Below are 13676 nucleotides of genomic sequence, written 5' to 3' on the forward strand. Positions count from 1 at the left end.
GAAATATATCCCTGGTGGTGGGGTCCGTTTGGAGGTGGCGGAAATGACGACAGATGATACGATGTATATGGAGGTTGGTGGGGTGGTAGATGAGGACCAGTGGGGTTCTGTCCTGGTGGCGATTGGAGGGGCCGGGATCAAGGGCAGAGCAGCGGGAAGTGGAGGAGATGCGGTGGAGAGCATCGTCAATCACGTCTGAAATTGCGGTCTTTGAAGAAGGAGGCCATCTGGGTTGTACGGTATTGGAACTGGTCCTCCTGGGAGCAGATGCGGCAGAGACGAAGGAAATGGGAATATGGGATGGCGTTTTTACAGGGGGCAGGGTGGGAGGAGGTGTAGTCTAGGTAGCTGTGGGAGTCAGTCGGTTTATAGTAAATGTCCGTGTTGATTCGGTCCCCCGAGATAGAAATGAAGAGGTCTAGGAAGGAGAGGGAGGAGTCTGAGACGGTCCAGATAAATTTGAGGTCGGGGTGGAAGGTGTTGGTAAAGTGGATGAACTGTTCAACCTCCTCGTGGGAGCACGAGGCAGCGCCGATACAGTCATCGATCACCTTAACCTCCTTCCACCTATCGCATTTCCAATGCCCCTCCTCCCTACCTTTATCTTAGCCTGCTTGGCACACTTTCCCTCATTCCTGAAGAAGGGCTCATGCCCAAAACGTCGATTCTCCTGCGCCTTGGATGCTGCCTGACCTGCTGCGCTTTTCCAGCAACACATTTTCAGCTTAGCACCATTGATACAGACAGAGGAACATCTTCCACTCCACTTCCTGAAATTGATGACCAACCCTTTCGTGACACTTCATTTTTGGTTGCAGTTCAGCCCCATCCTCCTGCTCTTTGGGCATCTGGTGCAGAGCATTTGGGCAAACCAGAGGACCACCTCAGGAGGTCTACTCTTGAGCCTGGCCAGGCTGATTATTAACAGGTCCCAGCAGCACACTGTGAAGGGAGGTTGTCATTTCTAGTGACTACTTACCTCTCTTCCACAGTTCGGGTTTGGAGGAGTAAACAGGAGCACATGTCCATCAATGCTCTCGTCACTTTTAGGGAGAAGTGGATATTGCAGGGGAGAGAGGGCATCATCCAGCAGCAGTTCCCACATCCTGTGAGTGAATTTGAAAAACGTTTTCAACCAATTTGACTCATTCCATTTTATCAAGTAATGGCTGAAGGTGCTGGATTGTTCGAAGACTATGGGCCTTGACAACATTCTGACAATAGTACGGGAGACTTTGCTACAGAGCTAGCCACGCCTCTAAGCAAGCTGTTCCAGGACAGTTGCAACATTACTACCTACCCAACAATGTTTACTCACGCACGTCCAGTCCACAAAACTCAGGACAGATTCAACCCAGCCAATTACTGACAGTAAGCTTTTCAATCCTCAAAGTAATGGAAGGGATTGTCAACAATACTATCAAGCCGTACCTGCAAAGGAATAACCTGCTGACTGACAAGTCAGTTTGGGTTCCCCAAGTCCAATAAGCTCCTGACTTGATTATAATTTTAGTCAAAACATGGACAAAAGATCTGAATTGGTGAACTTGAAGATGAGAGTGAGTGCCAAGCCTAAAAAAAGAATATCCCTTGATATTCAAAAGCATTACCATTGCTAGATCCATCATTCAACATCCTGGGGGTTACCACTGACCAGCAATCGCACACATAAATAATGAAGACAACAGTATTGAGAAACTGAGAACTCTGCAGCAGGTAAGTTGCCTCCTCTCTCCCTGAAGTCTGTCCACCACTTACAACACACAGGTCAGGAGTATGCTGGAATACTCCCACTTGTTTCAATGAGTTGTTTTATGTCCATTCACACGATGAGGGTGTCTCTGGCTCGGCCAGTCTTTATTATCCATTAAGAGTTAACCACATTGCTGAGAGTCTCGAGTTACATATAGGCCAGACCAGGTAAGGATGAGAGTTTTCTTCACTTACTTCAAATGAGTTTTTTTCAATAATGGATTCATGGTCATCACTGGACTCTTAATTCCAGATTTTTATCAAATTCAAATTTCACCATCTGCTGTGTAGGACTCGAACCCCAGTCCCCAGAACATTATCTCGTCTCTGGATAAACAGTTCAGAGAAAAACCTCTCGGGCCATTGCCTCCCCGAAGGATTCTTTTTTGAGTTCAGTTTTATGAAGCAGAAAATAGTGTCCAAAGGAACGACACATATTTCAAAATTCAATATATCCCCAAGGATCTGGTGGGGTGTGGAGAGAGCTGGCAAGTTTGATCTTAGTACAAAGTGGACACGAGCCTTCCCTTGGTAGGTTTCTACTTTTCTCACTTATTATGATAGAATTTAACTTTGCAGCAGCACCTTTACTAGATGAGCTGATTTCAGGTCTTCCTAATCAAAGAAAAACATAGTAACAACACAAGAACGGGCCCTTCGGTCCACCAAGTCTGCGCTGAGACATGACACCTTTCCGAAACTAAAGTCCTTTTGCCTAACGGTGCCTATCCCTTTATTTCCTGCCTATTCATTATGTCAAAATACTTCTTAAATGTTGCTGTTATATCTGCTTCTACCACCTCCTCTAGCAACAGATTCCAGACACTTACCATCCTCTGTGTAAAACATTTGCCTCTCGCATTTCCTTTAAACGTTCCCCTTTTTACCTTAAGCCTATGTCCAGTAATTGATATTTCTACTCTCGGAAAAAGATTTGACTATCCGTTCTATCTATGCCTGTCAATTTTGTAAACCTCTATCAGGTCGCCCCTTAGCCTCCGACAGTCAAACGAAAACAACCCAAATTTGTCCAATCTCTCCTCACAACTAATACCATCCAAACCAGGCAACATTCTAGTAAATCGTTTTTAAAACCCTCTGCAAGCCTCCATAACCTTTTGATAATGTGGCAACCAGAACCATATGTTTTATTCCAAATGTGGCCTGACTAAAGTTCAGTACAGCTGCAACATTACTTGCTAATTTTTATACTCTATTTTTGGATCAAAATCCAGCAGCTCCTTTCTTAATGTTGCTAATGTATCTGCATGATTTGGACTGCAACACAGTTCACGAACAATCAGAGGGACAGCACATGTTAACCTTGCCAATGATGCCTACATCCACACAAGGAATATTAAAGCTATTGATCACTTAATTTGCATTAACATTGTTCATTCATCAGTATGTGAAGCATTGTGACTTCATAATAGCACAGAATTGTGTTGATCAGCGTCAGCCATGACAGTGAACAGATTTAAGAAACTAAACAAAATTACATCATCTCCCAGGGTTCTTGAATATGTTTCTAATACTGACATTCATACATGTCCAGGCTGGGTTTTCCATTCTCATCTGGTTACAGTGAATGTTGGAGGTCATTACGTCAAAAGTTCATGCTGCTCCATATTGTTCTTTAATTTTAGTGCCAGATAACTAGCAGTGCTATGGGTCCAGAGCATAGATCCTAAGTGTTCAACTTATCAATCTGTCCTTCAGTTCAGTGAGACTTTGCTTTGGGAACTGGCCAGAGGCCCAAAAGCACCAATGGAACAGTGTAGCCAAGGTTTCCCTCTGAATTCAACCTTTGTTGTAACTGTTCTGGAAATATTCAATAGGAACAGAATAGAGAGGGGTTTACTGCTTATCTAACTCTACGCCGTACCTACCCTTAAGACTGTTTGATAAAAATTATGCGGAGGTATTCTAGTCTGAATTCTGCAATCAAATGTCTCATCTTTTTCCACTGCCATCAATCAAACTGATAATGATTTTAAATGTTTAAAGCAAGTCAGATAGTTCGAATGTGTGGCTTTCCACAACGAATGGGATAAAGGAGGATAGCATCTCCAGTTGAATAATACACTGGAGAAACTCAGCAGGTCTTGCAGCATCAAAAGAGCACTGGACTGGAAGTGTTAACTCTGCCTTTCCACCATATGTGCGGCCAGACCTCCTGAGATTTCCCAGCAATTTGTTTTTGTTTTGGATTCCCAGCATCCACAGTTCTTTGTTTTTTTTTTGCTTGGTGTTCTAAAGGAGGGTCATTGGACTCAAAACATTAATTCGGCTTTCTCTCCATAGATGTTGCCAAACCTGCTAAGTTTTTCCAGCAATTTCTGTTTGTTTCCGATTTCTGGCTTCCACAGTTATTTGGGTGTTTTTTTGAATGTATTGCATGTTTGGGCAAATTCAGACCAAGATCTCTAGGCTGAAATCATTGGGTAGTCTGGATTTGGTTTGTACCTGAGAAAGCAAGCAAATGGATCCGGAGTGCGTGAGTGAGAGCGTGTCAGTGTAGTTGCGGAAGATGGATTGTTCCACATACCCTACGAAGAGGCAGGCGTAGCTGGGGCCCATGCGGGTGCCCATGGCTACTTTCCACATACCCTACGAAGAGGCAGGCGTAGCTGGAGAGAGAGAGTGAGTGAGTGAGTGAGAGATAGACAGACAGGTGCTGGTAGTGACTTAAAGCATTTTGAAAAACGAAAACAAGGTCCACAGATGGGTAAATATGTAGAAATCCTCACTGAGGGTCAACTTTATTATGACAAAGAATCGGTTAGTTAACATTGTATGCAAATTCACCCAGCAGTACAATTTTAATGCAATATAAATTAAAAAAAACATGCATATTCCAGTATTTTCCAGCAATTGTTCATATACACAACAATATAAAGATGGGGGCTTAACACTTTTTTATGGATAGCTTTGTAAACAATGTGTGCTTGAATGTATTTGGACCTGGTAGGTAAGACCTCAACCTTACTTACAAAGGGTAGGGCTCTCTATTTGTGGGGAGTTATGGTTAAATCTAAGAGACAGCAGGACAATCAGGCACAGACAGCTGGCCTGGGTATGGAAATCAGTTTGGTTAATTGGTATCCCAATGTTTTATGGGGAGGACACTCAAGAGTCTAGTACTGTCAAAATCTACTGATCAACTGGTGGAAATGTTCTGAAGGCAGTATTTGCTCTCCCTGCAGCATTTAAGAAACAGCAAAGGCTAAGTGCTCAGACCATTGGCCATGCTGTTTTGACAGTGCTGTAACCAAGGTGAACCTCCTTTACCAGTTCTGGCCCATTTAGATGCAGCACACTGTCAGCTAGGTGCTGTACAAAGGCACACTCTCTCTGAACAGCAGTAAAAGGTCTCTAACCTTCAACTCATACTGGCAGAATCAATGAAACTTTTCAATCTAAACATCCCTTGGACAAGACGGTGGGAACTTGAAGGAAAGCTAACACAGTGTAACAGACTAAATTAACCCTTTGAAGGTCAAGTAGAATGCCAGGCTTCTGTCTCCCTGAAAACAAGGTTTCTAAATTATTACTACAAAAGGTCTTCTGTCTTATTAATGAATAAAGTTCCTTCCTGCTGTCTGTGGCAAGAAAGAGAATAGGGAGAACTCTACTCTGATCACATTGTGTCAGAATCTCAAATATCACCAACAGAAAGCGGAGCTGCTTTTGTGCAAACCACTTCCCAACACTCTCCATTTCACACGTCACAGGGGACACACATGACAAGGTGTTTGTTTCAAACAGTAAGATGATTTGGTGGTCATACAAGAATACACTGCCACCTAGTCAAGGGCAATTATGGATTAGCAACACTGGCCTTGCCAGAACTGCTCACATCCCAATAAAACTTTTTAAAATCAACTTTGGATTTTGAATTAAAAATGGTTCACCCCAGCACAGCTTCTCTGCTGGTTAATAACTCATTTTGCAGCCTCACCACCAGATCTGAGCCTGATAGTGGAGATAAAACCCTCACTCATAAATGTAAAAAAGTAGATAACAGAGGAAAAAAATCAGTTAAGACACATTGCAATTAAGATTCAGTATACACAGTCCCGTATAGTACAACAAATTCTTATACATAAGGCAAAGACCCCTGTAAAGAAGGTGAGGGGTCAGAAATATTTACAACGACTCAACTCAATTTTGTTCTGATAATTCAGTGCTTCCACTGGGATTATAGCGAGAAATATAGGTTTTACATTTCTTGCAGGTAGCTCTAAATCTGTTGATCTAGAAAGGATCTTTTTGAGCCAGTTAACAGATGGGTAGAGAGATCACTTGCAGCTGGTCCACACTCGAGTAAAGGCAACAATCAAACCCCTGCTTCCCCTATATATCCGCTTCAGGAAAATGTCTGTACATTAAAATATTTTTTAAAAACTGTAACAGCTGAGTGTTGCTTTAAGTGTGATGGCTATAACCATTGGTGTCTGAGCTATGCTGCTACGACAAGTCTTGTAGGTCCAAGAATGGATTAACTTCAAAAAACAAGACTACAAGAAACCCCAAAAGGACAGTGAGTGACCGGGCTGGTTACTCCACGTTTGTCTGTTGCTCAACATGGCCTAGCCCCTGTACTTGATCTACAGTCAGGCAGGCATTTCCTGCACAACTACACCACATGGAGAGAATGCAAGAACTGGTCCCACTTCAACAGTGCTGGACAGAGGTGCAGTAATGGATAAAAGGTACCACTGGTCTTTGTGTGTTTATAAAAACAAAAAAGGTACTTCCAGATTACTCCCAGGACAAGTGGATTGATATACTGGTCAAGTTTCAGCAGAGTATCAGCCCAAATTAAACTCCAAAAAGAAACCAAAGAGGAATGGAAAAAAAATGCAGTAAAACTAGCCTCAGGAACAGAAGGAAACTGAGAGACTGGGTGTTACGAATGGGTAAATAGTCTGAAGAATTTTGTACTTCAGACTATTTACTTCCTACTCAGCTAAACAAGCCCTGCCCCTGCTTCAAATCAAATTCGGATTGAGAGACTTTTCTTACAATTGTTCTTTCACAAGGTTTAGACTGTGTATGTTATCAATGAGCATTTTCACCATCACCTGAACCCACCTGGCTTCTACCTAGCTTGACCACTGCACCAGAGGGAAGGGGTGGGAAGCTCTCGAGTTTATCAGTGCACAGTGCAGTAGGGTGTCCCTACAGGGAATTTCTCTTGGGTCACAGCATATCATACAAGTTCCAAAAATGACAAATCGAGGAATAATGGAAAAGCATTTACAATCCGTACAAAAGCCACAGGTCTCAGTGCCAGTGAAAGGCTAGTGGATTTCACAGCTGTTCAGTTCATCAGCTTTAAAAAGATTCAACAGATCCAGGAAATATCTCTGCCCTCTCCAATGTTTCTGCTCAAGTTCCATCTTGAAAAAAAGTGTTCACGAGCTGAGCATTTGCAGTGTCTGCTCTGCATTGACCCACATGGGGGAAATGTCCATAGTTCAAAGTTGAAACTCCTTCCTTCTTACTTTCACCACTGACATCAGAGGACAGGCGGAGTACTCAGAAAGGTCAACGTCACAATTTAGATGCAGCACATCAAATCCCAGAAATTACTCGTGTGGCCTCAGCTTATCTTTGTTAAGCCATTTGTATCCCATATCATCAAACCTCCCCCCACCCCCAACCCATGACTAACATCCCAACTGAGTGTTGCATCCCTCCTCTGTAACCACGACAAGTTTCAGAACTTGTCGGAGGTAGTGAAGGAGGGAAAGAAGTTTCCAAAGAATAGTCCAACCCACTTCACTCCCCATGTAGGGGGGGGCTGTATGTCATCCTGAAAGCGGCAGACTTGGCCGGCTGGGAATGGAAGGCCCGCAGGCTGCTAGAATGAGTCACTCCTCTATCATTTGGCTGATAATGTTGATGAGGTTGTCCATCCCCCACAAGTAGCCGTCCTCTCGATTGCCTTCCACCCAGGGCACCCTGTGGTTCAGTGTCCCATGGTCAGGTAACAGCACTGTCTTCCCAAAGTCAATCATCCAAACCTTCGCCAGCTCGGACTTGTCATGGACGAACAGGAGAGAACTTCCAACCACCTGGAAAGAACAAAACAAAAAGACATATTTCCCTGGTCAGGAGTCAGTCAGAAGAAATACAAGGAAGAGGCCATTCAGCCTGAAAAACATTGCTGTTGAATAAAATCATGGCTTATAGTTGATCTCAACCTGTTTTTCTCAGTCTTGCCCCATTTCCCTTCATTTCCATGGTGCCCAGAAGTCTTTTGATCTCAGTCTTGAACACACTCATTGACCGAGCATTCCACAACCCTCTGGGTTAGAACATTCCAAAGATATACAACCCCCTTAAGAAACTTCGTCTCTTCAGTCTAAAATGGCAGAAGATAATTTATAAATTTGCTTTTGGGCATTCTCAGCATATAGCTGTTAATTAGTCCAAATTTATTGCCATCTAGAATGGCTTGAGAAAGCAGTGAATGACATGTCATCTTGCACTGCTACAATCTAAACCACACTTTGATATTAGGGGATGAAAGGTGAGAGAGACAAAAGAAGCCATCAGCTCAAGTGAACCCCAGAGGAGGAAGCAAGGAGGTGACTCTGAAGCACTCCATGGTTAGCCAACCCAATGACTCAAATTATTTTAATCAGCCCAGGAACCTAATAAGTGCAGAAACCATGAATATATTGAACAGTCTCCAAATCAAACTGTTGAGAAATCAAGAGTGTGTGTAGAGACTGCGCAGTCTTGTCTTAAGCAATTGTTGGAGAGCCACTCACACCCCAGCTACCAAGAGATATGGGGCAATAATGATAAGAACATAGAATCCCTACAGTGAAGATAGAGGCCATTTGGCCCCCTAAGTCTGCACCATCCCTCTGAAGAGCATCCCAACCCATCCCATAACCCGCATTTAACACAGCCAATCCTCCTAACCTGCACGTCTTTGGTTGTGGGAAGAAACTGGAGCACCTGGTAGGAACCACACAGATACAGGGAGAACATGCAAACACCACACAGCTAGTGTGGAATTGAACTTGGGTCCCTGGCACTGTGAGGCAGCATTGTTAACCACAGTGCCACCCAAATAACCTTCAAACAACAATACTTGCCAAGTCTCAAACATGGCATAAGTAAATGGGCAGAGTAACAACAGGAAACAGAAATACAAGCAGCAACTTAATCCTAACCCCAACTCAAAGATTAGGAATGACATTGATACAAACAGATCAAATCAGGAACATTAAGTAGACAATTAAGAGGCTCCTGGACAGCCTAATTATATAAAAAGGTACAAAATCATGGGTGACACGGTGGCTGGGTGATGAACAATGTTGCCTCACAGCACCAGGGACCTGGGTTTGATTCGGGTAACTTCTGTGTGGAGTTTGCACATCCTGCCCGTGTCTACATGGGGTTCTTCCAGGTGCTCAGTTTCCTCCCACAGTCCAAAGATGTGCAGGTTCAGTCAACTCGCCATGCTAAATTGCCCATAGTGTTCGAGGAATGTGTTAGTTAGTGGTAAATGTAGAGTAACAGGGTAGGGGAATGGGTTTGAGTGGGATACTCTTCAGAGGGTCAGTGTGGCCTTGTTGGGCCGAAGGGCCTGTTTTCATACTGTAGGGATTCTAAGATTCTCATTCTAAGAAATCAATGGCAACAGCTCCATCAACACAGAACTTTGATTCTGAAAGTATCACAAACATTTAATTTTTGTTTCCTTGCCAGCTGCATCTGGGATTGCTGTACATTTTCAGCTGCAAATGTTTTTTAATGCATATATGGTTAATGTAGCAAACAGGGATGTTAGTTCACAGTGGTCTGTACGCTGAGTGGGTAGACAGGCAACATGCATTACCTCATGTGTGTTGAAGAACTCAGAGCCCTCCAGAGCTGCCCTCAATTCCTTCAACCGCGTCAAATAGTTTCTCTGCAACAGGACAATACAGGAATATTAGTATCATTTACATGAACAAAGGCAGGTGAGGAATGTGGAAGGGCAATTTGGGAGTCTCTGTGTATTGGTGGTGAATGTGCGTGAAATAGAGGAGGAACTGTCCAATCTCAGGCAGAGAAATGAGGGAGAAATCTGTGAACTCTGACATGAAGAAAGCAGAGACCACTTGGCTCCTTTAGTTTACTCTGACATTCATGGCTGATCTGGTGTGGCCTCCACTCCTCATTCCTGGTGTCCCCATAAGCTCGGCTCATCAATCCATCAAAATAAAACTCCACCTTGAATATATTCAGGATCCCAGCCTCCACTGGAGAAAAGAATTCCAAAGACTGACAACACAGAGAAAAACAAATTTCTCCATCATAAATGGGAGACTCCTTATTTTGAATTCAAGCTCCCTAGTGGAGGTCTGATAATGCAGAGCCCTAAGCTAATGTTCTGGGGAAACGAGTTTTGAATTCCACCATGGGAGATGATGCAATCTGAATTCAAAAGAATAAATCTGGAATTAAATGCTAGTCTAATTGTTGTTAACTTTGTCAGTTGTTGTAAAATCCTATTAGGTTAATTTGTGTCCATTAGGGAGGGAAATCTGACATTTTTAACCAGTTGTGTGACTTTTGGCCCACAGTAACGTGATTGACTTTTATCTGCCCGCTGAAATGGTTGAATTCACCACTCCGTTCAAAGGCAACTGGGAATGGGCAACATGGGGCGGCATGGTGGCGCAGTAGTTAGCACTGCTGCCTCACAGTGCCAGAGACCTGGGTTCAATTCCTGCCTCAGGCAACTCTGTGCGGAGTTTGCACATTCTCTCCATGTCTGTGTGGGTTTCCTCCGGGTGCTCCGGTTTCCTCCCACAATCCAAAAATGTGCAGGTTAGGTGAATTGGCCATGCTAAATTGCCCGTAGTGTTAGGTGAAGGGGTAAATGTAGGGGAATGGATTACGCTTCGGCGGGTTGGTGTGGACTTGTTGGGCCGAAGGGCCTGTTTCCACACTGTAAGTAATCTAATCTAATGTCAGCAATGCCAACGTCCCAGAGGGTAAAGAAAACAAAAGACACCTTTTACTTTTCTAAGTGCCATTAAGTATAGGCTCAACCTGCACAGCCCTTCCTGTAAGGCAACCCCTTCATTCCAGGAATCAGCTGAGTGAATCTTCTCTGAACTGCTTCCATTGCAAGTATACCTCTCCTCAAGGATGCCACAGCTGGATGCAGTATTATAGCCTCACTGGTACAAGCTACACTTGTAGCAAGATCTACCCTTCCTTTACGCAACATCCCTTGCAATAAAGATAAACATTCTATTTGCCTTCGAAAATGTTTGTTGCATCTGCATGCCACCCTGGTAATGGAGGATAGATAGTTACCAAGATGTTTCGATTGCTGTCCACAAAATCTTTCAGTGCTTCCATGACCTCCTCTTTGAGTCTGGTTTTCTTGAAGCTTGTGCTGCAGGAGCCATCAGCCTTCTACGCATATGAAAGAGAAACAAAAAGCCTTTAACATGAGTGAAGGCAGATGTACAGGTTCAAGTGAAATGAATGCCAGAGTCACCATTTCTATGGAGCACGATTCCCCAAACCCTGCTGTCTCCTCTTGCCCAACTGACTTCCCCAAAAACATCTGGCTGGTTTGGGACTCTTTTACACTGAGTTCTGACTGCCACACCTTAGGAAGGGTGTATAGGCCTCAGAGAAAGTGCTGTATAGCCTCTCCACATCTATGCTTGATTGACCAGGGTTAAGTAACAAGGAGGCAAAAGTGAGGACTGCAGATGCTGGAGATCAGAGTCAAGATTAGAGTGGTGCTGGAAAAGCACAGCAGGTCAGGCAGCATCCGAGGAGTATGAAAATTGATTTTCCTGCTCCTCAGATGCTGCCTGACCTGCTGTGCTTTTCCAGCACCACTCTAATCTTAAGTAACAAGGAGTCATCACATCCATAGACACACATACACATGGGTGTAATTACCCAAATGATTAAAGTGATAGGAGGAAAAACTTTTACAGATAGCTCTTCTATAATACAATGGTTGCTTTAGAAACAGCGCTTAAAATGTTGGCAATATAATCGCATTACAGCCAACACACATTTTAGAAGTTGGTACTTTAGAAAGAATGTCCCCAATTCACCAATCACATTATAACGAATTTGCCTTAACAAAATGCATGTTAAAGCGAAACGACCTGTACATGTACTGAGTTTTTAATATCAGGAGTGGACTGCAAGACTATGGAGCCATATTAAACGGAGGCATTCAAAAATGGACTAAATAGTTATTCACAGGGTCATAAGGAGGAACAGCACAATGGCATCAAGTGCATTGCTCCTTCTGAGAGCCAGTTCAAACAAAATGGACTGAGATTCCAGGTTTAAGCCTTGAAATTAAAACAGGTTAAGCAGTGAGTAGATCTAAATGTTTAAGATAATAAAGGAAATAGTATAGAGCCAGAAACTTAACTACGGTGATTAGGGAATCTTACACCATGGGATATTGTCAAAAGATTAGAGACAGACATGTCTGGAGTGAAATTAAGGATTAATTCCATAGATAAAAGAGAGAGAGCCATCTTCTGCAATTTTACAATTCTAAGTCAATTATTAACTTTAAAATGGAGATGGATGGGGTTTTGGGACCGAAGGCATAGGCAGCTAGAGTCATGGATCAGCCATGGCAGATCTAGTTCCAGAAGGTGAGTGGTTTACTCCTTTTTCTAGCTTTCTCTGACAATGTTGATTCTTGACTGGCCCAGGCAGCCCCCCCACTCCACCTACCCTGATGCCTTCTATCCTGAATCCAAGTGTTGCAGTTGAACTGAGTGTCTCCCGCCACTGCATGTAACGTGGCTTCAGGACAGCTTTCTGCTCATGCTCCTCCTGCGTGGGGGCATTTGGATCCACTGCGATCATCTTCTCATACATGTCTTTCCGCAGTTTGGGCTTCTCACGAGCTTTGGTTAACTCTTCCTCAAGGTATGTCCTTAAAAAGAAAAGTTGAGTTCCAGTTAGAAAAACGTGAGGGCTAAACCAAAAAACATCACTATTTGTAAATATGGTTACTGTACACACTGTCCAGTTCAGCTCTCTCCTTCACCTCTTAATCCACATCCTCCAGCAACACAGTCTGCCTGAGAGAGTGCGCGCGCGCGAGTGCATGTCTGCCTGCCTGAGAGTGTGTGCACGCGTGGGTGCATGTCTCCCTGCCTGAGAGAGTGTGCACGCGCGGGTGCATGACTCCCTGCCTGAGAGAGTGTGCACACGCGGGTGCATGTCTCCCTGCCTGAGGGTGTGCGCGCGCGCGCGCGTGCATGTCTCCCTGCCTGAGAGTGTGCGCGCGCGCGTGCATGTCTCCCTGCCCGAGAGTGTGCATGCGCGTGTGCATGTCTCCCTGCCAGAGAGTGTGCGCGCGCGCGTGCATGTCGCCCTGCCTGAGAGTGTGCGCGCGCGCGTGCATGTCGCCCTGCCTGAGAGTGTGCGCGCGCGCGTGATTGTCTGCTTGCCTGAGAGTGTGTGCGCGCGCGCGTGCATGTCTCCCAGCCTGAGAGTGTACGCGCACATGCATGTCTGTCTGTCTGTCTGCGAGAGTGTGTGCGCGCGTGTGCATGTCTGCCTGCCTGAGAGTGTGCGCGCGCATGTCTCCCTGACTGAGAGTGTGCACGCGCATGCATGTCTGTCTGCCTGAGAGAGAGTGTGCGCGCGCGCATGCATGTCTCCCTGCCTGAGTGTGTGCGCGTGAGCATGCATGTCTGTCTGCCTGAGAGAGAGTGTGCGCGCGCGCGCATGCATGTCTCCCTGCCCGAGTGTGTGCGCGTGAGCATGCATGTCTGCCTGCCTGAGTGTGCGCGCGCGCGCGGGTGCATGTCTGCCTGCCAGAGAGTGTGCGCGCGCGCGTGCATGTCACCCTGCCTGAGAGTGTGCGTGTGAGCGTGCATGTCTGCCTGCCTGAGAGTGTGTGC

The 13676-nt window shown here is 44.8% G+C and overlaps 1 protein-coding gene across 1 annotated transcript in view; it reads right to left on the reverse strand.

Annotated features, from left to right (window-relative positions):
- Positions 1–4481: 4481 nt before the first annotated feature.
- LOC122542883 (inositol-trisphosphate 3-kinase C-like) overlaps positions 4482–13676 on the reverse strand; it is a 75004-nt gene continuing 65809 nt past the window's right edge. The window contains exons 4-7 of the mRNA XM_043681002.1: positions 12496–12700; positions 11089–11190; positions 9617–9688; positions 4482–7835 (exon numbers count right to left, since the gene is read on the reverse strand). Of these exons, the coding sequence (XP_043536937.1) occupies positions 7632–7835; positions 9617–9688; positions 11089–11190; positions 12496–12700 (583 nt within the window). The 3' untranslated portion in view covers positions 4482–7631. The remainder of the gene's footprint in view (positions 7836–9616; positions 9689–11088; positions 11191–12495; positions 12701–13676) is intronic.

Source organism: Chiloscyllium plagiosum, chromosome 41 (genome assembly GCF_004010195.1).
Source record: "Chiloscyllium plagiosum isolate BGI_BamShark_2017 chromosome 41, ASM401019v2, whole genome shotgun sequence".
NCBI lineage: Eukaryota > Metazoa > Chordata > Chondrichthyes > Orectolobiformes > Hemiscylliidae > Chiloscyllium > Chiloscyllium plagiosum.